General features: G+C 39.8%; 1 protein-coding gene across 2 annotated transcripts in view; it reads left to right on the forward strand.

The window, feature by feature from the left end:
• The window catches only part of CTNNA1 (catenin alpha 1), a 223,156-nt gene that overhangs the window by 151,883 nt on the left and 43,697 nt on the right, over positions 1-27,576 (forward strand). For both annotated transcript variants that reach the window (XM_066342973.1, XM_066342974.1), the window contains exons 8-9: positions 16,140-16,220; positions 17,296-17,448. In XM_066342973.1, coding sequence (XP_066199070.1) covers positions 16,140-16,220; positions 17,296-17,448 — 234 coding nt within the window. The remainder of the gene's footprint in view (positions 1-16,139; positions 16,221-17,295; positions 17,449-27,576) is intronic.

The following is a 27,576-nucleotide window of genomic DNA, read 5'->3' on the forward strand; positions in this document are numbered from 1 at the left end:
TGGGAATCTGATTGGTGAAAAATGCTCTCTTTGATTTGTTCTTCAATTATGAGTAAGCTTGGACATCATTTTGTATGTAGGTCTATTGTCATTTTTTTAATATAGACTGTGTATTCATTTGCTCATTCCACAACCTACTCCTAAAATTGGTCCTTTTCTTAAAGATATTTAAGGCATTTTTCTGTAGTAAGTAAATTAACTTTGCTAAGTATTTCATATATATTATATTTATTTCAGTTAGTCATTTGTCTTTCAAAGGTTTTATGATTTTTGCTCTATATACTTAATTTTAATGAATGGCTAAACTGACAAGAAGATTCTTAAATATTAAAACAAACACATACTTGCTGTATTATAGTAAAGGTCGAGCACCAGTTGGTGAATATAAGATGTAAAATCTTCAGTAAACAAGGGTTCCCTGTTTGTTTGTTTTTATTTAGACAATTAAACTTAACAGGATGACATTGGTCAACCAGAGTACATAGATTTAGAGAAAACATCTTTACGTCATTTGATCAGATGATTATGCTGTATACCCATCACCCACAGTCAAATCATCCTCTGTTATCCTATATTTGTTTCTCTTTATGCTCCTCCTTTTCTCCTCTCCCTCCTCCTCCCCCCCCTTTTTTTAAATCAATGTAGAAACCAAAAGAGGTCCCTGGTTTATCACAGATCTTAGCCCACATTTATCAGTTAACTGAGCATTTAAAAGTCCTGAGCCTGACCGGGTGGTGGCGCAGTAGATAGAGCGTCGGACTGGGATGTGGAAGACCCAGGTTCGAGACCCTGAAGTAGCCAGCTTGAGCGTGGGCTCATCTGGTTTGAGCAAAAGCTCACCAGCTTGGTCACAAGGTGGCTGGCTCGAGCAAACGGTTACTCGGTCTGCTGAAGGCCCGCGGTCAAGGCACATATGAGAAAGCAATCAATGAACAACTAAGGTGTCGCAACAAAAAACTGATGATTGATGCTTCTCATCTCTCTCGCCGTTCCTGTCTGTCTATCCCTCTCTCTAACTCTCCCTCTGTCTCTGTAAAAAAAAAAAAATTCCTTCTGAAATATCCCCACAGTTAAACTTTTTAATTTTTTTTCTTTCTGGATTATTAGTGGCTTAAAAATTAAAGTCTTATTCTATGATCTTCATATATTTAGTTGGTATACTTGCTTGCTTTATACACTTGTTTATGCTTCTGAGAACTTCTCAACTTACCATGCACAGCAGCTATATAAACAAGTACATGATCACTGTCTTTTTTTTTTTAATATTTAAAAAAATTTTTTTTTTAATTTATTCATTTTTAGAGAGGAGAGAGAGAGAGAGACAGAGAGGGAGAGAGAGGAGAGAGAGACAGAGAGAGAGAAGGGGGGAGGAGCTGGAAGCATCAACTCCCATATGTGCCTTGACCAGGCAAGCCCAGGGTTTTGAACCGGCGACCTCAGCATTTCCTGGTCGACGCTTTATCCACTGCGCCACCACAGATCAGGCAATCACTGTCTTTTTTAATAAGAAAAAACCTGGTAACATGGATGGACTTTGATAACATTATACGGAGTGAAATAAATAAATCAGAAAAAACTAAGAACTATATGAATCCATACATAGATGGGACATAAAAATGAGACTCAGAGACATGAACAAGAATGTGATGGCGAGATGATGTCAGAGTAATGGCGGGGTAGGAAGCGATACTGATAAATCTCCCCCAAAACTCAACAAGATCTTCAACCAGAAACAGAAAAACCTATCCTTGGAGCCTCCAGATGTTTCGCAATACACCCGAACGTATGGTCGAGCGAAAAATTGGCTAAATATATAACCAAACCCCGAAGGAAATAGGGAGTAAGAAATGCTCCGCCTTCCTCACTAACCTAAACAGGGCGGCTTTCACTGGGAACTGTGAATATAGAAACTGAGGCGGGCAAAGGGGGTGAATAGATCCAGGCCGCGGCACAAACGGCCGAACCAGGCTGTGGCACGGAGATCCAAGCCGAGGAAAAACTGTTCCTGTGACAACACGAGCAATACAAGCTAACACTCACGCCAAATCCAGACAAAGAAAGACAAGCGGGGCAGCCATTTTCCCCGATCTCCGGGTCGGCGTGCGCAGAAAGTGGGCGAGAGATTCCTTCCAAAGCCCCAGGAGTGGGCACCCGTGTTATCCCACAGAGGGGCAGAGTCAGGGGCCTTTGTGTGGGCCGAAAGCAGAATTTCGGGCCGCCCCAGCGCCCTAGGAAAGCCACGCACGGGAGGGAGCGAGAACTAATTCCAACGGTGGAACTTTTCCATGTGGTTGGGGGTTTCACTCAGAGTGTGAGACTGCTGGCCTGATATCCTGGTCTGCGCGTGCAGATAGTGAGCTAGAGTTTCCTCCAAGCGCCCTGGGAGTGGGCGCCCGCCTGTGTTACCGGACAGAGTGGCAGAGCCAGAGGTCTCTGAGTGGGCGGAAGCCCCGCCTGATTATGCTAGCAGCTCTGACTGACTGAGCCTTACCCAGAGCCCTGTGCTGAGTGGAAATAGAGTGGGGAGATGCCAGTTCTTTGAGCCTCTTACTATCCAGGCAGAGGCAGCAGCAACCCCATAGCTGGATTATCAGGCTATTAATTGAGGAAGGAAAGATTAGGAGAAAGGCTCCAGGAACACGAACTCTCTCACTGTCGGAGCCTATAAATGCTAATGAGCCTCGACTGCCAACGAGACTAAAGCACAATACATGACATCGCCATAGAGACTTATCAACAGCAAACCTCTACCTGAGCTTGCCAAAGGGGCAGAACCCGGGGTACAGAGTCACTGACCAGGAAGAGGGAGAGAAAAGAAAAAGTAAGAAGATAACCTCTCAAAATCAAGAATAATCCGCAGACTTTATAACCTATCCCATTTTATTATATTTGTTTGTTTGTTTCTCTTATCTTCATTCTTGATATTTTTTTTTCCTCCTCCAATTTGGTCGATTAATTCTCTGCCGGTATTACTCTCTCCTCTCCTTGAACTACACTACCCATAAGTGTTACATCTCCCATTATCTTTTCTTTCCTCTTCCTTTCTCTCTATGAGGGTTGCACTCCAAAACCCTTAACTCTCTCTCTCTCTCTCTCTCTCTCCTCTTTTTTCTTTTTTCTTCTTTTAGTGGTTCCCTCTTTTTTTCTCTCTCTCTCTTTCTTTTCTCCCTCTATATTAGTTTCTTCCTTTCTCCTTTACATCTCCTCTCATTCAAACCTCAATAACGAACAAATTATCTTATCTGGGACTCAAACTTATGTTTGTGGCATTTTGGGGGGTTTTTACTTCACCTTTTTAACTCACTAGCAGTGCTCCCATCCCTGGCTCTCTATTTTATCTAGTTCTTGTTCCACTAAATACAATAGTAATTTTTTAATTTGTCCCCTCATTTTCCTGTTTCCCTCTTATTCCTCTCATCATAACTCTTAGTCAACCAACACCTAAAAGCAAATCATTTTATTCTTGATCCAAATTTTTTCCTTATTTGCTTTTTGTGAGTCCATACCCCCTTCTTTTTTCTTTTTTTTTTTTTTTTTTTGCCCCTTTTTTTACTTTTCCCCAATTCAGGCCCTCCATTACAGGCATTGTTTGTTATAATTCACAGTTCACCACAAGATAGTCTCAAGAAAGAGGGGAGAAAAGAGGAGAGGAAAAAAGGAGGGGGGGGGATAATTTCCTTTTTAAAAAAAATTTTATTTTTCTTTATTTCATTATTAATTTTTTTAAAAAAACCAACTCTTCGATTTTTTATTTTTTTTAACTTTTTATTCTTTATTAAATCTCATTAATACTATCAACAAAACCACCCTCAGATGCCATTAAGGAAGAGAAAATTGAATATCATGGATACAAAAGAAAGAGAGGTAACACAGCTAGATGAGGAAAAATCTATGGAGAAAAAATTTATTATGTTGGAAACCTTGGAGTTAAATGACAGAGAATTCAAGATAGAAATCCTAAAAATCCTCCGAGATATACAAGAAAACACAGAAAGGCAATTTAGGGAGCTCAGAAAACAACTCAACAAACACAAAGAATATATTTCCAAGGAAATTGAAACTATAAAAACAAATCAAACAGAGATGAAAAACTCAATTCACGAGCTGAAAAACGAGGTAACAAGCTTAGCTAATAGAACAGGCCAGATAGAAGAGAGGGTTAGTGAAATAGAAGACAAGCAACTTGAGGCACAACAGAGAGAAGAAGAAAGAGACTCAAAAATTTAAAAAAATGAGATAGCCCTACAAGAATTATCTGACTCCATCAAAAAGAATAACATAAGAATAATAGGTATATCAGAGGGAGAAGAGAGAGAAAATGGAATGGAGAACATACTCAAGCAAATAATAGATGAGAACTTCCAAAGCCTGTGGAAAGAGTTAAAGCCTCAAATTCAAGAAGCAAACAGAACTCCGAGTTTTCTTAACCCCAACAAACCTACTCCAAGGCATATCATAATGAAATTGGCACAAACCAACGGCAAAGAAAAAATTCTCAAGGCAGCCAGGGAAAAGAAGAATACAACATATAAAGGAAGGCCCATTAGATTATCATTAGATTTCTCAGCAGAAACTCTACAAGCTAGAAGAGAGTGGACCCCAATATTTAAAGTCCTGAAAGAGGAACTTTCAGCCACGAATACTATACCCATCAAAGCTATCCATCAAATATGAAGGAGAAATAAAAACATTCACAGATACAGAAAAGATGAGGGAATTTATCATCAGAAAACCCCCACTCCAGGAATTACTAAAGGGGGTTCTCCAATCAGATACAAAGAACAAAAAAAACAAAAAACAAAGCCACAAGTGAAAGCTCTAAGAACACAATAAAACCAAATTTAAACTGTGACAACAACAAAAAGAAAGGGGGGGAGAGGATGGAGATTAACAGTAGCAAAGGACGATGGAGTGCAAAAGTACTCACAAAATAGTGTGCTACAATGAACAGGGTAGGAACCCTTTTCATTACTTAAAGGTAACCACCATTGAAAAAACCACCACAGAAGCACATGAGATAAAAAAGATAGCAACAGAGGAAAGATGTATGGAATACAACCAAATAAAAACAAAAGATAGCCCTGGCCGGTTGGCTCAGTGGTAGAGCGTCGGCCTGGCGTGCGGGGGACCCGGGTTCGATTCCCGGCCAGGGCACATAGGAGAAGCGCCCATTTGCTTCTCCACCCCCCCCTTCCTCTCTGTCTCTCTCTTCCCCTCCTGTAGCCAAGGCTCCATTGGAGCAGAGATGGCCCGGGTGCTGGGGATGGCTCCCTGGCCTCTGCCCCAGGCGCTACAGGGGCTCTGGTCGCGGCAAAGCGGCGCCCTGGAGGGGCAGAGCATCGCCCCTGGTGGGCGTGCCGGGTGGATCCCGGTCGGGCACATGCGGGAGTCTGTCTGACTGTCTCTCCCCGTTTCCAGCTTCAGAAAAATACAAAAAAATAAAAATAAAAGAAGATAGAAAAACGAAAGAGAAGGATCAAACAAGACACAAAACTAACAGAAAGCAATCTATAAAATGGTAATAGGGAACTCACAAGTGTCAATAATTACACTAAATGTAAACAAATTAAACTCACCAATAAAAAGGCACAGAGTAGCAGAATGGATTAAAAAAGAAAATCCAACTGTATGCTGCCTACAGGAAACTCATCTAAGTAACAAGGATAAAAAAAAACTCAAAGTGAAAGTCCGGAAAACAATACTCCAAGCAAATAACATCCAAAAAAATGCAGGCGTAGCAATATTCATATCTGATAATGCTGACTACAAGACAGCAAAAGTACTCAGAGACAAAAATGGCCATTTCATAATGGCTAAGGGGACACTGAATCAAGAAGACATAACAATTCTTAATATATATGCACCAAACCAAGGAGCACCAAAATATATAAGACAGCTACTTATTGACCTTAAAACAAAAACTGACAAAAATACAATCATACTTGGAGACCTCAATACACCGCTGACGGCTCTAGATCGGGCATCCAAACAGAGAATCAACAAAGATATAGTGGCCTTAAACAAAACACTAGAGCACCTGGATATGATAGACATCTACAGGACATTTCATCCCAAAGTGACTGAGTGTACTTTTTTCTCCAATGTACATGGATCATTCTCATGAATTGACCATATGTTGGGCCACAAAAACAACATCAGCAAATTCAGAAAAATCGAAGTTGTACCAAGCATATTTTCTGATCATAAAGCCTTGAAACTAGAATTCAACTGCAAAAAAGAGGAAAAAAATCCCACAAAGATGTGGAAACTAAACAACATACTTTTAAAAAATGAATGGGTCAAAGAAGAAATAAGTGCAGAGATCAAAAGATATATACAGACAAATGAAAATGACAATACAACATATCAGAATCTATGGGATGCAGCAAAAGCAGCGATAAGAGGGAAGTTCATATCACTTCAGGCATATATGAACAAACAAGAGAGAGCCCAAGTGAACCACTTAACTTCACACCTTAAGGAACTAGAAAAAGAAGAACAAAGACAACCCAAAACCAGCCGAAGAAAGGAGATAATAAAAGTCAGAGCAGAAATAAACGAAATAGAGAACAGAAAAACTATAGAAAAAATTAATAGAACAAGGAGCTGGTTCTTTGAAAAGATCAAGAAAATTGACAAACCCTTGGCAAGACTTACCGAGGAAAAAAGAGAAAGAACTCATATAAACAAAATCCAAAATGAAAGAGGAGAAATCACCACGGACACCGTAGATAAACAAAGAATTATTGTAGAATACTATGAAAAACTTTATGCCACTAAATTCAACAACCTAGAAGAAATGGATAAATTCCTATAACAATACAACCTTCCTAGACTGAGTCAAGAAGAAGCAGAAAGCCTAAACAGACCTATTAGTAGAGAAGAAATAGAAAAAACCATTAAAATCCTCCCCAAAAATAAAAGTCCAGGCCCTCATGGCTATACCAGCGAATTTTATCAAACATTCAAAGAAGACTTGGTTCCTATTCTACTGAAAGTCTTCCAAAAAATTGAAGAAGCAATACTTCCAAACACATTTTATGAGGCCAACATAACCCTCATACCAAAACCAGGCAAGGACTGCACAAAAAAAGAAAACTACAGACCAATATCTCTAATGAATACAGATGCTAAAATACTAAACAAAATACTAGCAAATCGAATACAACAACATATTAAAAAGATAATACATCATGATCAAGTGGGATTTATCCCAGAATCTCAAGGATGGTTCAACATACGTAAAACGGTTAACGTAATACACCATATCAACAAAACAAAGAACAAAAACCACATGATCTTATCAATAGACGCAGGAAAGGCCTTTGTAAAAATACAACACAATTTTATGTTTAAGACTCTCAACAAAATGGGTATAGAAGGAAAATATCTCAACATGATAAAGGCTATATATGATAAACCATCAGCTAGCATCATATTAAATGGCACAAAACTGAAGGCTTTCCCCCTTAAATCAGGAACAAGACAGGGTTGTCCACTCTCTCCACTCTTATTTAATGTGGTACTAGAGGTTCTAGCCAGAGCAATCAGACAAGACAAAGAAATAAAAGGCATCCATATCAGAAAAGAAGAAGTAGAGGTATCACTTTTTGCACATGATATGATCCTATACATCGAAAACCCCAAAGAATCCACAAATAGACTCCTAGAAACAATAAGCCAGTACAGTAAGGTGGCAGGATACTAAATTAACATACAGAAGTCAATATCCTTTCTGTATGCCAACAATGAAACAATTGAGAACGAACTCAAAAGAATAATCCCCTTCACGATTGCAACAAAAAAAATAAAATACTTAGGAACAAACATAACAAAGAATGTAAAGGACTTATATAATGAAAACTATAAACCATTGTTAAGGGAAATCGAAAAAGCTATAATGAGATGGAAGAATATACCTTGTTCTTGGGTAGGAAGAATAAATATAATCAAGATGGCCATATTACCCAAGGCAATATACAAATTTAATGCAATTCCCATCAAAATTCCAATGACATTTTTTAAAGAAATAGAGCAAAAAATTATCAGATTTGTATGGAAATATAAAAAACCCTGAATAGCCAAAGCAAACCTAAAGAAAAAGAATGAAGCTGGGGGCATTACAATACCTGACTTCAAACTATATTATAGGGCCACGACAATCAAAACAGCATGGTATTGGCAGAAAAATAGACACTCAGACCAATGGAACAGAATAGAAAGTCCAGAAATAAAACCACATATATATAGTCAAATAATTTTTGATAAAGGGGCCAACAGCACACAATGGAGAAAAGAAAGCCTCTTCAATAAATGGTGCTGGGAAAACTGGAAAGCCACATGCAAAAGAATGAAACTGGACTACAGTTTGTCCCCCTGTACTAAAATTAACTCAAAATGGATCAAAGATCTAACAAATAACAAAATAAACAGAAAGCCAACTAAATGGGAAATGATATTTTCAAACAACAGCTCAGATAAAGGCCTAATATCCAAAATATACAAAGAACTCATAAAACTCAACAACAAACAAACAAACAATCCAATAAAAAAATGGGAAGAGGACGTGAACAGACACTTCTCCCAGGAAGAAATACAAATGGCCAACAGATATATGAAAAGGTCCTCATCTCCTTTAGCTATTAGAGAAATGCAAATCAAAACTGCAATGAGATACCACCTCACACCTGTTAGATTAGCTATTATTAACAAGACAGGTAATAGCAAATGTTGGAGAGGCTGTGGAGAAAAAGGAACCCTCATCCACTGTTGGTGGGAATGTAAAGTAGTACAACCATTATGGAAGAAAGTATGGTGGTTCCTCAAAAAACTGAAAATAGAACTACCTTATGACCCAGCAATCCCTCTACTGGGTATATACCCCCAAAACTCAGAATCATTGATACGTAAAGACACATGCAGCCCCATGTTCATTGCAGCAGTGTTCACAGTGGCCAGGACATGGAAACAACCAAAAAGCCCGTCAATAGATGACTAGATAAAGAAGATGTGGCACATATACAATATGGAATACTACTCAGCCATAAGAAATGATGACATCGGATCATTTACAGCAAAATGGTGGGATCTTGATAACATTATACGAAGTGAAATAAGTAAATCAGAAAAAACCAGGAACTGCATTATTCCATATGTAGGTGGGACATAAACGTGAAACTAAGAGACATTTATAAGAGTGTGGTCATTACATGGGGAGGGGGGAAAAGGAGAGGGAAAGGGGGAGGGGCAGGGGCACAAAGAAAACTAGATAGAAGGTGACAGGACAATCTGACTTTGGGTGATGGGTATGCAACATAATTGAACGACAAGATAACCTGGACTTGTTATCTTTGAATATATGTATCCTGATTTACTGATGTCACCCCATTAAAAAAATAAAATTATTAAAAAAAAAAAAAGAATGTGGTGGCAATGGGGGTGGGGGGAGGGGGGCGAGGAAGGAGAGAGTGGGTGGGGGAGGGGAGGGGCACAAAGAAAACCAGGTAGAAGGTGACAGAAGACAATTTGACTTTGGAGGAGCGGTATACAGCACAATCAAATGTCAAAATCTGGAGATGTTTTCTCTCAACATATGTACTCTGATTTATCCATGTCACTGCATTAAATTTAATAAAAATAAAAAAAAACACCTGGAAAGAGATTGGAATATCTCAGCTACATACTTCAATTTGTGCCAGGAACCTCTTAGTATTGGCTAACTTTTCTCCATCATAGGTTTGTCATTTTTTCCCCCCAGAAAGAGAAAGTAATAGTTCACATGCTTATTCTGATCTAGGATTTGGTGCAAAGGTACCACAGATGCATTGTGGTGCAGTTACTGGTAGTTCTGTGCTATAGCAGCCATAGTGGAATACCGCAAAAGCCACATTCTGGCATGTGTCTATGGCTAGAGTTGAAATACCTGTATTATAATTGATAGGACATGTAGTCGGATGCCTGGGCATATTTTCAGTTATAATGCAGCATTGAGCTGAGAAAAATCTAAAGGTGGTGTGCAAGGCTGTCTGTCTGAGAAGATACCCAGGCAAACCAGTAAAGCTCGTCTAAGCTTCTGCTCTCCATAAGGGGTAGAGAACCAAAGTGTGGCAATATTTCTGTAACATTAGAGGTCCCTACCAATTATTTTTAAAACTTACAGGGTGAAAAAGGTAACATTAGGCAAACTAGAAACTTTTGTTCTTTGCAACCGAAGGAGGAGAGAGTATTCTTTGAAAGAAATTTGGGGAGGCAGGTAGGTATATATAACCATTATATTCTAATGTTGAGCTACCTAGTCTTGGCTCCCAGTGACTCTTGTCACATACTCAGCTTATGCAGAGCCCATCAGCCATCTGTGGGACAGGTAGAACAACCAGAGTCAAATTGCTTCTTATGTTATTCACCAAATGTTTATTGCATGATAATGTGTTGTCCAGTCCACAGCAAACCTTTTATTTTAGTCATATTCATGAAGACATGAATGAACTCTCTTATAGATGCTAGTCTCCATTGGCTTCAAACATTTTTCTTGCGTGTATCCTTAATATTATAGCTCCCCATTCTTCTCTGAAGCCTTCCAGCAGCACCTTCGATACCACTTCCTCACTCTCTGCTTTATAAGGCCTCTGCTCTGTGGATGACAGTCTTACTTTTCCCCTTTTGTACCTGAAGGTTATGATGCTTCATTCTTTTTTCTAATTGTCGGGAGGGGGGGCTTCAGGTGCCCACTCTGACTTGGGTGTTATGGAATGCCATGGTTCTTAGTTTTTCCATTTTGTTAAATTTGTGGTGGCCGGAGACATATGTAATTAGACTTTCCTGTTGAATTAATAACACCTTGTTTTCTTTTAAATAGTCCTTAAATGTTTCATGGTTAAAACATTGAATTTTGCCCTCCTCTAGTACTTTTTTCAGACTTACTCTAGATCAGGGGTCCCCAAACTTTTTTCACAGGGGGCCAGTTCACTGTCCCTCAGACCGTTGGAGGGCCAGACTTTAAAAAAAACTATGAACAAATCCCTATGCACATTGCACATATCTTATTTTAAAGTAAAAAAACAAAATGGGAACAAATACAATATTTAAAATAAAGAACAAGTAAATTTAAATCAACAAACTGACCAGTATTTCAATGGGAACTATGCTCCTCTCGCTGACCACCAATGAAAGAGGTGCCCCTTCCGGAAGTGCGGCAGGGGCCGGATAAATGGCCTCAGGGGGCCGCATGCGGCCTGTGGGCCGTAGTTTGGGGACCCTTGCTCTAGATTAAAATGAAGACAAAAAGCAATATTTGGGATTATTTGAAAGGCCTTATATTTGTATTAATAACATGAAAGCAAGAGACTGATAATTTGCCACATAGATCACATGTTAAATCCTATGACTTCTACCATATCACTAATTGATCACTGGTTTCTCATTTCATTCATGTCCAGTGGCAGAGAGGCAGGTGTGATTTGAAAATGGCTGTGAGGGAAAGTTTCAGGTGCTGTGGGAGCACTCCAGAGGGGCATCTAACCTGAACGCAGAGTTGAAGGTGGTTAGGGGAGGCGTGTTGTCTCATCTAAAGGGTGGGAGAAATGGGGAAGAATATCCAGGTTGGTGAGAGAGAGTGTGGCATGTCTGAAGAATTAAAATGCAGGTGGGTAGATCATAGCCTATAAGATGGCAGAGCGACCACAGTCACTGAAGTAATGGTAATGGCTGGGCTCTAACAGGAGAGTACAGAATAAGAGAAGGAGTCCTCTGACAGAAGAGCTCTCCCTGGAGACACCGTGTAGATCTTCATTCAGCCCATAGCACGGTTTTTCCTTGGAAGCGCTGAGTTTATATTGTGCCATTACCTTTTAGGTTGACTAGGCTCACATGGGAACCTTTGTCACATTGTTTCTAGGGACTAAAGTGTATCTTGAGGTGCCACCAGTGAGGTCAGGGACATATTTAATCCCTTCCTCATTTTATCTGTTCTCTGTTGCTCATTTTATCCATTTCCAAAGAGCAAGGTTGGTGTGGAGTCAGGAACTTCAGAGGTGGGTTGGGTTATAGGTGAGGAGTTGCTGGACCTATGTCCCAGCCACAGCAGTGAGACGTGGTATTACCTGTGGCAGGAGTAGGAGGGTTGGAAAAGTTGTAAATTTGTCATAGGAGCATGCTTACTCTTTCTGAGGTGGGAATCAGTTCTTTGGAAGAAAAAAAAAAATGCTTGTTTTTTCAGAGTTTACTCCAAAATAAGTTAAAATTTTCCATAAAATTTTAGTTCTTAATATTTTTAAAAAATAAATGCCTAGCATAAATATGACCTTTTGCGTAACTTTTAACTACTTTGACCCATTATTATGTCATGCAGAACTCCGGTGAGGCCCAGTATGATACAGGGTATTGTTGAATTAGGTGTTACTCTGAATAATTTTATCTGAGAAAACGATTATGGCTAGTCCTGCCCACTCCAATGGATGCAGAGTAGGTGCTCAATAAAGAGTGTGTTCAGATAAATAGATGTCTGTCCACACAGGACGAAGGAAGGTGGAGGAGCTTCTTCCAGCTTCTGTAAAGATGGGTTTTGAATGCGCTTTACAATCCCAGCCAGAACTGGGTTGCTAGATGATGTCCCAACTACGTGGCCTCTCTTCAGCTCAGCTGGTATTTACTGCTTGCTGAAGAGAAGCTTTGTGTTAAAACCCCGAACATGCTGTATCTCTTTCTTAGCAAGCCCTTTTGTCACTGCTTAGCAGGGCCACACATGTCCAAATTGAGTGAACCTCAGTAGTCTCTCTGCTGAGAAACAGTCTTAATTAGGTAGAAGCTAAGAGTCACTTATTTTAAAGATTCATTGAGCAACTTGACTTTGGCCTACCTAAAACTAGAAATAAAAATCTTAACAGGTGTAATTTCAGGGCAGAGTAAAATTTTATTTTATAGGTCAACATCCTTTTTACTTTCATCAGGTTTATCATTAACATTTTAAATGTATGTATGTGTATATAGTCATCCTGATTGTATTTTAAATGATTGGAACTCTGAATTTGCTATTTGGAGTGTATATTTTAAAGGGATGCTATGATTTAAAAGGTGGTGTGTCTAGTCTAACCTAAAAGTGACAGTAAATAACTGCTTCTGAACTACCCCCTCCTGAATTCATGAGGCACAAACCTCTTACTTCCTAAAGTAACAAGAAAGACAAATTGATTTTTTTTTTTTTTTTTTTTTTTGTATTTTTCTGAAGCTGGAAACGGGGAGAGACAGTCAGACAGACTCCCGCATGCGCCCGACCGGGATCCACCCGGCTCACCCACCAGGGGGCGACGCTCTGCCCCTCCGGGGCGTCGCTCCGTCATGACCAGAGCCACTCTAGTGCCTGGGGCAGAGGCCAAGGAGCCATCCCCAGCGCTGGGGCCATCTCTGCTCCAGTGGAGCCTCGCTGCAGGAGGGGAAGAGAGAGGCAGAGAGGAAGGAGAGGGGGAGGGGTGGAGAAGCAGATGGGCGCCTCTCCCGTGTGCCCTGGCCAGGAATCGAACCCAGGACTTCTGCATGCCAGGCCGACGCTCCACCACTGAGTCAACCGGCCAGGGCCGAAAGACAAATTGATTTTTAGGGTAGTTTTGCAAAGAATTAACAGGTTAATGGTGTATGTTACACTTAAAGTGAATTTTGTTGTGTGACTAAGGATTTGCTTTTAAATAACTTTTTTTTCTGTGTAACATAGAGAGAGGGACAGACAGACAGGAAGGGAGAGAGATGAGAAGCATCAGTTCCTTGTTGTGGCACCTTAGTTGTTCATTGCTTGTTTTCTCATGTGCCTTGACCCGGGGGGCTCCAGCAGAGCTAGTGACCCCTTGCTCAAGCCAACAACATTGGGCTCAAGCTGGTGAGCCTGTGCTCAAGCTGGTGACCTCAGGATTTCGAACCTGGGTCCTCCACATCCCAGTCCAATGCTCGATCCACTGTGCCTCCACTTGGTCAGGCTATATAACTTTTGAAGTAAATCCTTCCACCCAAACTGAGGAAATTTCTGGACATTGGAGGTTACAGGGAATTGTGCTCTCATGAAGTCATTGAACACACTCAGCCTTTGAATTTCTGATAATAGATGTTTTCTAGAATAAGTGATCTACTAGAAATACCCAGAAAATCATAGCTAGGAACAATGACAAACTTTACTGGGTTTATATAGAGAAATTTTCTTGGAATGCTTGTGTCTAAGGAATGTACTAAGACTTTCTCTATTTAAAGCATTTATTATGAGGTCAATTTGATTTTTAATTTCAGGCACCTTTGCCTTAGATCCTGGCATTTTGATCTTTGAGATTGTCAGTAACTAATTATACTTGTCACATTCTCTTCTGACTGATGGCTATGAATAAATTACAGATTATTCCTGCAGGTAGAAAGTCTCATATCTGAACCAGTTTTGTTGAGACATTTTATTTTTTTACCCATTAATATTAGACTACTTAATTTTATTGGCAGTATTGGAGTATTGAGGGGAAAGGTAAGGAATGTGACCCTGACCAGATTTGATAGTGACCATATCAATTTATCAGTTATATTTTAATTTTTACAATTTATAAGTCCTCTCTTGTCTTTTTTTTTTTGTCTGCTGCTATCCTATATCCCTCATTCCTTCTCTTTTCTCCTGTAACAGTTCATAGAAATGGGGGCAGAGGGATTATCATTGCCCCACTTAACAGATGGGGGATAAGAGAGAAAGTAAGTAACAGATGCACATAAAAAAGCACTTAGAAAACTTAACCATGTCTCCCCATTCCCAGACAGTCATCTGCTGTGCTGGCTTATGTACTGAAGACATATCCATACCAGAATGTGTGGAGGACACTCAGGGGTAGCCAACCCTGGGTCAAACTCCTTTGTCTATTTGTATCTCTCCTGTTGATGTTTTACAGAAAGAGCCACATTTGTTGACTAGGTATTTTATAGGTAAAAATGTGTTTTTGTGTGTGGGGTTTTTTTGTTTGTTTGTTTGTTTGTTGTTTTTTTGTGACAGAGAGGAGGATAGACAGAGATAGACAAGAAGGGAGAGAAATGAGAAGCATCAATTCCTTGCTGCGGCACCTTAGTTGTTCATTGATTGCTTTCTCGTATGTGCCTTGACTGGGGGGCTACAGCAGATTGAGCAACCCCTCACTTAAGCCAGCGACCTTGGGCTCAAGCTGGCGAGCCTTGTTCAAACCAGATGAGCCTGTGCTCAAGCCGGCGACCCCTGGGCTTCGAAACTGGGTTTTTCGCTTCTCAGTCTGACGCTCCATCCACTGTGCCTCCACCTGGTCAGGTGATAAAAACTTTTAATATACTTCATAGTTTAACCTAGCCTGTGTCTTACTAGTTACTTCCAAGCACATGGCTCTTCCTATCCAGGATAACTGCCTTTGTCTCCTTTCTTTCTACTTATCTATCTTGATTTTGTTTAGAATTTCTCTGGAGTAAATATCAACTCAACCCACTCTCTGCCCTCATACCCATCTCCACCTCTGAAGAAAGGCTGATTTACATACCTGAGTAGCTAAAATGTTCTTTGGCAATACAATTGTATTAAGCTTAGCCTAAGAATTTTTTTAAATAGGGCTAAGTAATCTCACAGAGCATTCTTATTCAAGCTGAATTATATTCACTATTAATTTAGCCCCATCATGGTACATCTTAGTTTTAAAATTCATTTTTCACATTGTTTTAGTGCCAGGTGCCAACTTTCATATTTTGACATTCTTCAAATCTCAGAGTTCATCAAAATTAGATGTAACCTGTTCTAGCTTGCAGTTCAAGAAGAGCTAGTCTGTTAATGAAACTTGTATATGCTGAACCTTGAATTAAAATGAAAAATTAATTTTTCAAGTGGAACTTGAAGTGACAGTCTTATTCCTTGGCTTCTTTTACTTTGATAAAGCTCCTTCAGTTCCCATCACCAGATGATGTGGAGCCTAAGTCCTGTAAGGTTATGTTTTTATGAACAGAGCCGCATCGTCCTCTTATTCCACTGTACCCCCTCCCACTAGTGTATTTTCCAGCTTTGGGCTTAAAAAAAAAAGATTTGTGTTTTTCAATGTTAATTTGAATATAAATAACTGTTGGCTGTCATTACAATTTTTTGTAAGTCACTGAAAGGTGTCTTTATCCTTGTTTTCCAGGCTGGACGAAAGGAGAGAAGTGATGCACTCAATTCTGCAATCGATAAAATGACCAAGAAGACCAGGGACCTGCGTAGACAGGTGAGCTCAAGACAGTGCCAACTGATTTCCCACGGTTTGCTTAAAATCTCAATAAATACTGGGCCCTCACACATTTTATTTAGGGTAAGGGTTGATTTCCACAGGAAACTATCTCTGTCTGTTTTGTTGCTAATAAGCTTCTGTATGGTAATACAATCTCTTGGGGGCCTGCACTAATACGGTCCCACCTGGAGTGGACTGAATAAATTAACTCTAGTGTGAAAAGGATGTACAGGTAAGAAAATCCATTTAAAATGACTTGGGGACCTGTGAAAATACCCTGAAGGATCTCATGATACTATTAGTAGAGACAGAGATTGCAGTGATTTGTCTGATTTGTCCCATTCTGATGACACACTCAGCTTCCTTAGATCCTTGGTGAAAATGTATTACAGCGGGTATTAGAGATATTTGGAATGCTCAGTTTTCCAAGTTAGTAAACACAGAGGAAAGAAGCTCTTCATTTAATGTTAAATAATTCCCTTAACATTTTAGAATCAAATTGAGTTTTAGTCTTTAAAAAAGGTAGGGTTGAATTTATAAAATAATGTATTAAGACTTAAAAAAGAAGGTGTAATCGTGCAAATCCACACTTAGTGGAGAGACATTTTATTTCATGTCTGTTGTAAAGCAGGATGATTGTATCCTTATCCTCCTTTTAGTGAAGTAGTATAAGAAGTGGTTATAAAGATGTCCTTTCAGTTTTAAGGCTCATATTATGTACCAGTATAACTCAGAGCTGCTTTCTGTTTAATTTTCTATTATTCCTTTAAGACTTAAGCTTTGTTATTCCCAAGAAAGTTTTGTAAATCCCAAGGAAAAAAAGGCTATAATGTTGAAAACTGATTCTGTTGCTGCAGTGCTGTAACTGTAGTGTAAACAATTTGTCTCCACAATCATGCTTCTTACGTTACAGATTATAACCACATGGATTACATGGGAGGAGGGGTGGGGGTGTCCTCGTATAGTGCAGCCAAGCTATCATACGCTTCCATTAGCTTTAAAAGTACAAGAGGAAAAAGCAGTCTAGCTTTTTGTTAGAAATAAAATGAAATTTTTACAATTTAATTATTAGCTTCGCAAAGCTGTCATGGACCACGTGTCTGATTCATTCCTGGAAACCAACGTTCCACTTTTAGTATTGATTGAAGCTGCAAAGAATGGAAATGAGAAAGAAGTTAAAGAGTATGCCCAAGTTTTCCGTGAACACGCCAACAAATTGATTGAGGTAAGTGTATTAGCAGTTTTGTTAACTGTAGATAACTTGATGGAGTATGGTGATTTTTAGTCACATCATTTAATCAGCTAAAAGTTTTAGGGAGCTCATCTAATATATAATATGTGTAAGATGAAAGCCTTTCATTATTTCTTACCCTCTATTTAAAACTACCATTTTGGTCACTTTATATTAATTATGTACATGATTAAATTTAGGTATAAATCCCTGTCCTGGAAATTTACTGTCTCTGTGTAATGTTAATGCTAATAAAAATAGATTATGACATGACTGAACTCAATAAGACACGGTAGAGGGCATAGTGGCTAGAAGATGGAGCTCAAGAGCCAACTGCCTGGACTTGCGTCCTGGCAAATTATTTAACCCCCCTACGTTATTTCTTGTCTGTAAACTGAGAGTGCTAATCATACCTATCTTGGAATTATTTCTTTTTATTTTATTTTTATTTTTATTTATTTTTAACAGACAAGGAGAGAGATAGACAGGGACAGACAGACAGGAATGGAGAGATGAGAAGCATCAATCATTAGTTTTTCGTTGCAATTTGCAAAACCTTAGTTGTTCATTGATTGCTTTCTCATATGTGCCTTGACTGTGGGCCTTCAGCAGACCGAGTAACCCCTTGCTTGAGCCAGCGACCTTTAGTCCAAGCTGGTGAGCTTTTGCTCAAACCAGATGAGCCTGCGCTCAAGCTGGTGACCTCGGGGTCTCGAACCTGGGTCCTCTGCATCCCAGTCTGACGCTCTATCCACCACGCCACCGCCTGGTCAGGCTATCTTGGAATTATTTTAAGTCTAAACAAGATGATATATGTCAGCTGCCTAAGCACTTTGTCTGAGACACAGTCTCAGCCCAAACATTTTGTTTTAAAATCAGAAGTACTGGAGCCCTAACATGCTGTTAATTTGATATGTTTGAATACTAGAAATCTGTATGTAAGTGGTTGGTTTGTAAGGTGATAAAAAGAGGAGTGAATTGTTATTTAATTTCTAGGTAAGTTAAACTTGCTCTTTTAATAACTGAAATTATGTTATTGTTTATTTCCAAAATTTGACACATAGTAAACACATACCCAAGTTACTTGATTTTGTAACCCTTATGTAAAATGTCTAATATTTGGAAAGGTATTTCATAGACTATTTGGTACATTAGTCATTATGTTAGAAGAGAAAATGGAGCTTTTATGTAAAAATCTATGTCTTGTACATTTGCATTTATAGTGACATTAGGCCAGGTTAATACCATAAAAACATCCCAAGGAAAACATTAGTAATCACATTAAATGCATTATTAATTTTACCTTTAGTTTTCTTTGAACATTATAAATTATGTACATAATACGTAGGTCATCTGCTATTCATGTTAATGCTTCTGGCATTTGGAATTAAAATTGGAAGACTCTCATTTTCTGTCTCCATTAAGCATAATCTTTTTCACAGTAGTTACATGACAGCATGAGGCGTAACCTCCAAATGTATCATACAAAGATTGTCTACATAAAGCTATCCTCTGTAAGTAACCTACATATTAGAAAGTGTGCCAGAGAGGCAGGAAGCAAGGATGCTACCAGCCCTAGGCCTTGAGTAACGGGTACCAGTACTGGCACGGGAAGGGCTCAGTGGGAAGCCCCGGTCTGTACTGCAGCTTGAGTGCCCCTTGTGATTGCCTGTCATCCTTAGCCTCTCTAGCCAGCAGAGCTGGCACTTGCTGAGTGCCTCTTGGGTACCATGTATATGCAGATACAGTGTCCTTGCCCCAAGAGCTTTGTCTACGCTTACCTAATTTCTTATTTCATTCTGAGTATTAGTAACCAAGGGCCCTTAGAGTTTATAGTTTGGCATTCCCCCTCACAAGTTAGTTCTGACCCCTCTCTCCACTCTCGCTCCTCTCGGTGTCCTCTACCCCGCATCCTTCACACAGATGTATGGATTAAATGGCTTTTCATTGCTTGAATCATAATCAAAGGCTTTGTAGCACTGCTCTGCAAACAGTTAATTACATTTATGGTAATAGAGCTACTCAGTTATATAATTACATATGTTCATGAAAAGGAAATGAATGTTTAAAGTGTTGTAGAAGCTTCAAATTCTTGACTCAGGGCAGAACTTTATTCTTAGGTGACAAGGCTTCTCCTTCCCACACTACTTTTTTTTTTTTTTTTTTTTTTTTTTTACAGAGACAGAGTCAGAGAGAGGGATAGATAGGGACAGACAGACAGGAACGGAGAGAGATGAGAAGCATCAATCATCAGTTTTTCGTTGCAACACCTTAGTTGTTCATGGATTGCTTTCTCATATGTGCCTTGACCGTGGGCCTTCAGCAGACCGAGTGACCCCTTGCTCGAGCCAGCAACCTTGGGTCCAAGCTGGTGAGCTTTGCTCAAACCAGATGAGCCCGCGCTCAAGCTGGCAACCTCGGGGTCTCGAATCTGGGTCCTCTGCATCCCAGTCCGACGCTCTATCCACTGCACCACCGCCTGGTCAGGCCCCACACTACTTTTGTATTATAATGAAACACCAAACTAGGGAGAGACTTGTTTTAAGCAAAGGTAAAATACTTTGTTGTGATTGTTTTTATTAATCTCTTGGCTCCTTTCTTTCTTTTCATTTGTTTCCTCTTACATGAAGTAAATGTCTTCAGCCAACTTGCCATTTTCCCTGGAGGTTTAGGGGGAAGTGAGAGTGCTATATGGGAGTTGACTAGGACTGATGATGGTAGGCCTCCTACAAGAAAGGAAGGCTTCAGATTCTGCAGCCACTGAGAATTCTTTCAGAAATGCTTGTCCTCCTAAAATACTGCAGTACAGTTCTGTTGCTAACCACCTGGAGTTACCAGAGCTGCAAGTTTGGGGGTCCCCAGGCCACTCTTATTTCTGACTAAGCAGCTACAAACTTTGAGGTTTCCCATGGCCCACTTTCAGTTTCAGTAATTTGCTAGAACAACTCATAGAACTCAGAATAGTTCTATATATTACTTATGATTACATTGTATTGTAAAGGATACAAATTAGGATCAGCCAAATGAGGAGATATACAGGGTGAAGTGTGAAAAGGCCTTGTTAAAAAAACAAAATTCAACCAAGTAATTTGAGAATCTAATGGCTTTATTAAGCAATTCATGAGTCAGGCAGCATTCTGTCTAATGCAGCGGTTCTCAATCTGTGGGTCGCGACCCCGGCAGGGGTCAAACGACCAAAACACAGGGGTCGCCTAAAGCCATCGGAAATACATATTTAAAATGAAAAACCAATCCTGAAGGTACATATGTGGAATGCCTGGCTTGTCAGGTAGCTTGCTATGCAGCCATAAACCCTGTGGAAGAAATGAGACAGGGCAGGCTTGCTTGTTGCAGCTTTATGTAGATCCCGTTTGCGGCCATTTACCCAGTAACTTACCACTTTTCTCTTCTGGTACTCCTTGCATAGTTTGAGTTTTACCTTTCCTCGGAGATTCTCCCTGTTGGAAGCCAGGTTTTCTGTCCTTTACAGGGAATTGGATCCATCTCTTGCCACTGCAGTGGGTGATCCTTTCCCTCATAGAATCTATGATTCACACTCTGGGTGTGTAAATCCCCTTCTGTAGGATATCTCTGAATTATCCCTTTTCTTAAACTCTTTCGGTAGTGAGAAACTTCCTCTCTCTAGATATTGTGGATGCGGTATGGAAAAAGAATATAAAGCTTTCACTAACTTTGTATAACTGATTACATGTTGAAATGTAGTTATCTTGAGATTAAAATATTATTTTTGCTAATCTTCACCTTTTATAAAAAATGTGGCTACTGAAAAATTTTTTAATTCTTTTGTGGCTCACATTATATTTCTATTGGACAGTGCTGGCCTAGACGATTTCCTCAGGCCTTGCATAGGCTCTCCGTCCTGTCTCTTCCCGAATGCTGACCACTCAGCCAGCCCTTATTGCACACCTGCTCCAGGGGCTGGCAGACGGGTACAGTGTCAAGGCCTCCATCATTCTGGAAGGAGACTCTGACCAGTGTATTTAGGATGGCTTTAGCATTTAGGACATGACTGTAAGGTCGGTGGATAATGGGGGATGGCCACGTGGGGAACCCAGACCTGAGAACTTTGGCTAGAACTGCCCACAACCAAGCGCGGCAAAAGAAAATTCCCAGGAGCCCTTTGTAAAAGAGCTACACCTCCATCAGCCACAGTGAGATTTCACCACGTTATATTAGCTCGACCACCCTAGGGACCCTTTAAATATCCCCCACACTGGTCACCCCTTGCGACTTGCCTAGCCTCTGTCCCCGGGGCTAGGGATTCTTGTAGGGCGGGATGCGCTCTGTATTCAATAAAGCCTTCTATTATTCCACACTTCGTGGCTCTGGCCCCTTCCTTCTTTCTCTGGGGAAAAATACCTTACAATGACCTTAGTTTGTGATTCCACTGAGGTCACAGTCAGTCAGCCTAGGTTTTCCTTCCTGAGGTGCTGCTGCTCAGTCCCACCTGCTCCATCCGTGTCTGTGTGGGTGCGGTGTCTTTTGGCTCTCTGTGGCTTTGACAATTACCCATTATAAATTCCTAATTCAGTGTAATGTTCTGTCCTGTCAGGATTGTTGCTGTCATTGCTCTTAATATTATTGATGACCACTTCCAAACTATATCATTTCTTTCTTTCTTTTTTTCTAAAAAAATAAGTGTCTCTTTTCTCCTTTATTCAGTCTGATGTTTATAAAATTGTCTAAGACAAAGCATAGGATAGAGCCTTTCAGCTTGTTACTAGAAATCATTCTCTTGATTGAACAATTCTTTGTATATAGTGGGCCTTTCAGGCAGTTAAGAATCCTTTTATTTTTGTCTTGCTCTCTAAGTTATATAGATAAAGCATCCCTATACTACTTACCCACATGTCCTTTGCAGTATCCTCCATGATCATACCATTAAAATTGGGTTGACTATGGGAAGCATAATTTCTGTATGCTATTCTATGGTATATTCTAGCAAATTCTTTATGGATTCTAGCTGCCTCTCTGCTTTCCCAGAGCAGGTTCTGTTTATGTGCTGTCCAGTAATTTCTTCTCCTTTCTATTCCCCCTCAATTTTCTCTGTGAATACTTGGATGCTGCTGTCTATCAGAGAGCTGCTCCTTGGGGTTAGATGAATTCTCCTCACAGCTGATTCCTAAAGGACATAGCCTGATTTATTGGGTGTTAGAAAATGTGCTCTTCAACACTGAAGTGAAGCCAGGCTTCTTCCTAGAACTGTTTGGGGATGCTGTGTGATGACTGCAGTAGGGAATCTGACACACAAAACTTTCACCAGCCAGTTTGCCCAGGTTGCTCTGTGGCAACACTGCTAGGCTCATTTACCCAACTTCTTTATTAGAGATAAGCACCTCTGAAAACATCCCTGTACAGCAGGTGCCCGGAGAGAAAAGATGAAAGTGCCCATTTAGGTGCAGTTTTGAGACACTGCCATTTAAACATATAGCTTTAAAAATCAAAAGAAATACAAGCTCATTTTAGACAATTTGGAAAATAAAGAAAAATCACAAAGAAAAGGGAGTAGTAAAATCTTGGATTCACAGTGATTTTTATCTATATGTGGGTTGGTTCTTTTTTTGTTTAAACAATATACAAAATTGATACCATACTGATGTGGTTTTGAGTCAAGTGGTATCATAATATGTTATGATATAATGTGTTTTTGCCCTGCTTGTCATATGGTGTCCATTTCATTGTGTATGATGTACTCATTTGTAGAATTTAAGGTTATTTAGGTTGTTTTCATCTTTTACTACTACATGTAACAGTCTGATAAACATTCTTACACTTTTTTATGTGCCATTGTTCCATGTACTTGTTCAAGCCAAACATCTAGGAGTCATCCTTCATTTTTCTTTTTCACTGTTTATTCTTCATGTTTCATATTTAATTCAAAAGTTGCCATATCATTCTTTATTTCCATGGCCACCTTCCTAGTCCGAGCCATCATCTCCCACTGGACTTCTGCAATAGCCTCCTGACTGTTTTGTTTGCTCTCCTGTCTCTTTCTAGTCTCTCTCTTTTAAAGCATAATCTGATACCTTTAAATTACATCCTGTCATTCCTTTGCTTCAGGACCCATCAGCATTACCCTCGCCATCACCACTCTCTGTGGCTTATAGTCACAGTTGGGATAAAAGCCTAAAATCCAGATTCTTAACCATGTTCAATAAAGTGTCCTGCCTACCTCTCCAACTACTTATTGTCCTGTGTCTCCCTTACCTTCTAGCCCCTCCCATGCTAGATTACTTCTTTCTCTTTGACCATGCTATACCCAAATATGTTACTGCCTCATGTCCTTTGCACTCCCTGGGCCATCTGCCTGGAATGCTTTGCCCACACTCATCATACAGGCCTCTGTCCAGATATTATGTCTACAGAGAGGCTTTCCTATATTCCTCATCCCCTCCATTCCACCCTCTACCATTTTCTATCCCAGGGGTTGGGAACCTTTTTGGCTGAGAGAGCCATGAATGCCACATATTTTAAAATGTAATTCCGTGAGAGCCATACAACGACCCGTGTACGTTATGCATTATCCAATAAAAATTTGGTGGTGTCCCGGAGGACAGCTGTGATTGGTTTCAGCCACCCACAACCATGAATATGAGCAGTAGAAAATGAATGGATTGTAATAGATGAGAATGTTTTATATATATATATTTAATTTTTTAATGTTTTATATTTTTAACGTTATTTTTATTAAACTATTTGTCTGCGAGCCAGATGCAGCCACCAAAAGAGCCACATCTGGCTCGTGAGCCATAGGTTCCCAACCCCTGTCACCTGATTTATATCTCTCATAACACTTTTAATTGTCTGAAATTATTGGGTTTATTTCATTTTTTTCTCTCTGTTCTCATACCGTATTCCAATAAAAAGTAGGTTCTTTGAACATGGGCCTAGAACAGTGCCTGGAATATCGTAGGTGCTCAATAGCTAATAGAGGAATGAACCTATTGGTTCTCAAAGGTAATAATTAACATCATTAGTGTTACCTAGGTGTTCAGCATTCAGGTTCCTGGACCACTTTCCCTAAAGGTTTTTTTGGGGAGGGGTTTTTATGGTTTTTGGGTTTTTTTTGGTGAGAGGGACAGATAGGTACAGAAAGGGAGAGAGATGAGAAGCATTGATGCTTCGATGCAGCACCTTAGTTGTTCATTGATTACTTTCTCATAGGTGTCTTGACGGGGGGGGGGGGGGGACTCCAACAGAGCAAATGACCCCTTACTCAAGCCAGAGACCATGGGGTCATGTCAATGATCACTCGCTCAAGCCAGCCACTCTGCGTGCAAGCTGGTGAGTCCGTGCTCAAGCTGGTGACTTTGAGGTTTCGAACCTGGATGCTCTACATCCCAGTCTAATGCTCTATCCACTATACCACTGCCTGATCAGGCTCCCTAAAGATTCTTGATTCAGTGATCTGAGGACTGTACTTTGAGAAATGTAGAGCTCTACCTTATGACTGAACGTCATTGTTAGTGAGCTTTGGCATCTTAAGTATTTGTAATGTTTATTCAAAAGAGCATCATTTGCCAGACCTGTGGTAGTGCAGTGGATTTAATGTCGACTTGGAATGCTGAGGTCGCCGGTTCAAAACCCTGGGCTTGCCTGGTCAAGGCACATATGGGAGTTGATGCTTCCTGCTCCTCCCTCTGTCTGTCTCTCTCTCTCCCCTCTAAAATGAATAAGTAAAAATATTTTTTAAAAAATAGCATCATTCTGTATAATGTGTACACGAGAGGTTGAATTGTCATCTTTTGGGATGTAGAGATGAGAAAATTTTGGAAAATTTTAAAGGTCAGGTGACAATGATTCGAGCAAATTTTTGGTTTTTGTTGTTTGTTTTTTGTTTGTTTTGCCAGAATAATGCTTTCAGATTTTGAACCTATAGCAGCCTGACTGGTGATGGGACAGTATATAGAGTGTTGACCTGGGACACTGAGGACCAGGTTTGAAATCCCAAGGTTGCTGGCTTGAGCCCAAGAGGTTACTAGCTTGAGCTAGGGATTACTGGTTTGGCTTGAGTCCCCCAGTCAAGGCACATATGAGATACAATCAATGAACAACTGAAGTGACACAACTATGAGTTGATGCTTCTCATCTCTCTCCCAGCCTACCTGCCCCCCGCAGAGAAAACACACACACACACACACACACACACACACACACACACACCCTATAGCAAATTTTCTGTGGTTGAGGGAGAAAAATTATAGTAGATTTTTATAGTGTTCCTAATATGGCTAGTCACTGTTCTGGGCACTTACTGTTTAGCAGTGAATGAGACAAAAATCACTACTATATGAAGATTATCTTATACTAGAGAAAGAGAAACAATCAAAAGGAATTCTTATAGCATATATATTTTATATAATGTGGTGTAAATGGTGCTGGGATTATATATGAAGAAAGTTATCCATTTTATCAGTGCTTGAAAGGGAAGCTGAGCAAAAGCTGTTTTTTAGCAGCATTTTAATACGTGACCAAAATAAAATTGGAGCAGATGTGTTGGCAGTGCTAACTTGGTTTTTTAAAATCTTATTTATTGCTTTAATAAAAAGACTTCCCCCTCAGACCAGATGATATCGTATAAAAAGGTTATGCTTAATTTGGGGTGTCATAAAGTTGCTTCAAATGTATTAATAGTTTTTGAGTAGTATTAGGGATAACACCCACTTAGAATTGGAAACCTTTTGTGGTGTCTTCTTTGTATATCACATTATAGAAATAGAGGGCTGGTTAAGAATAAAAACCACATACTGACTCTTGATGTTTTATGAGCAGAGTGAATTTCTCCAGTTCCTCTATGTCAGGGGTCGGGAACCTATGGCTCGTGAGCCAAATGTGGCTCTTTTGATGGCTGCATCTGGCTCGCAGACAAATCTTTAATAAAAAAAAATAATAACGTTAAAAATATAAAACATTCTCATGTATTACAATCCATTCATTTCCTACCGCTCATGTTCGTGGTTGTGGGTGGCTGGAGCCAATCACAGCTGTCCTCCAGGACAACACTAAATTTTTATTGGATAATGCGTAAGGTACATGGGTCATTGTATGGCACTCACGGAATTACATTTTAAAATATGTGGCGTTCATGGCTCTCTCATCCAGAAAGGTTCCTGACTCCTGCTCTGTGTACACAGTGTTTGGAAGACTGTATTGTACTGGCTGCCTATTGGATTCTTAAGAGACTTGTGATTTTACTTGAAAAAGCAAATAACTGTTTGCTGTGAGGTTGCTCTTAACTTTTTTCTGAGTCTGGCTAAGCCCTCTACCTACCTTACATGTCAGCTGTCAGTGAAATCCAGTACCTCCCTATGTATGGAAGGTATTGAAGCCCCTTTTCATATGTGAAGAGTGTGTGGAGGCTCTGTTGTCCAGGGCCAGTAAATAGGGGAGCAGGAGCTGAGGGTCATTTTTGACAATCTGGGTGACACTTCCCTTCACCATCTCCTTCGGTTCTGGAGTGTAGAGCACTGAGGGCTTTGCTTTTATCTGTTCATGGAAGGGCATGGCTGTGCTTCAGGAAACACCTTTTATACTTGACTTTCTTATATATCAAGTTAATGACTTCTTTATGTTGCTTTTCAATTTAAAGTATATTGAGGTGAAAGTTTATTTTCTGTCAGAAATATTGTCAATATTTGTCTTTTTGTCAATAGTGCAGCACCGACATATCCTTTTTAATTACTTCATTCTTTGCCCACCTCCTTTGCCTGTGAGCAGCTCAATAGCTAGACAGCCATCAGTTTTCCCTTTTAATTTTGCTTTCTTCTGAGTCCTTTTTCAGTTTCATGAATTGAGAGTGAAATAGGAAAAATGCCACTCAGTAACTCTTGCCTGTAGAAACGATGTATCATATAGCATCCCTTTAGCCCAGACATTGTATGAAAATGGGCCTCTTGTTTTAATGAACTTGCTATAATAAGACGGTATTTTGCTTATTGACTTGTGAGTTAACCAAAATGAAAATGTAACTGGTATAGTGTGGAGCTGCATTATCATTACTTGTGGGGCTCCTCCCCCCAGTATCCCATTACCCAGGACTTCATAGGGTATGGCTTTATTGGCCTGAAATGTGTTTTAACTGCAAATTGAATGATCTGCATT

This window comes from Saccopteryx leptura, chromosome 6, assembly GCF_036850995.1.
Source record: "Saccopteryx leptura isolate mSacLep1 chromosome 6, mSacLep1_pri_phased_curated, whole genome shotgun sequence".
NCBI classification, from domain to species: Eukaryota; Metazoa; Chordata; class Mammalia; order Chiroptera; family Emballonuridae; genus Saccopteryx; species Saccopteryx leptura.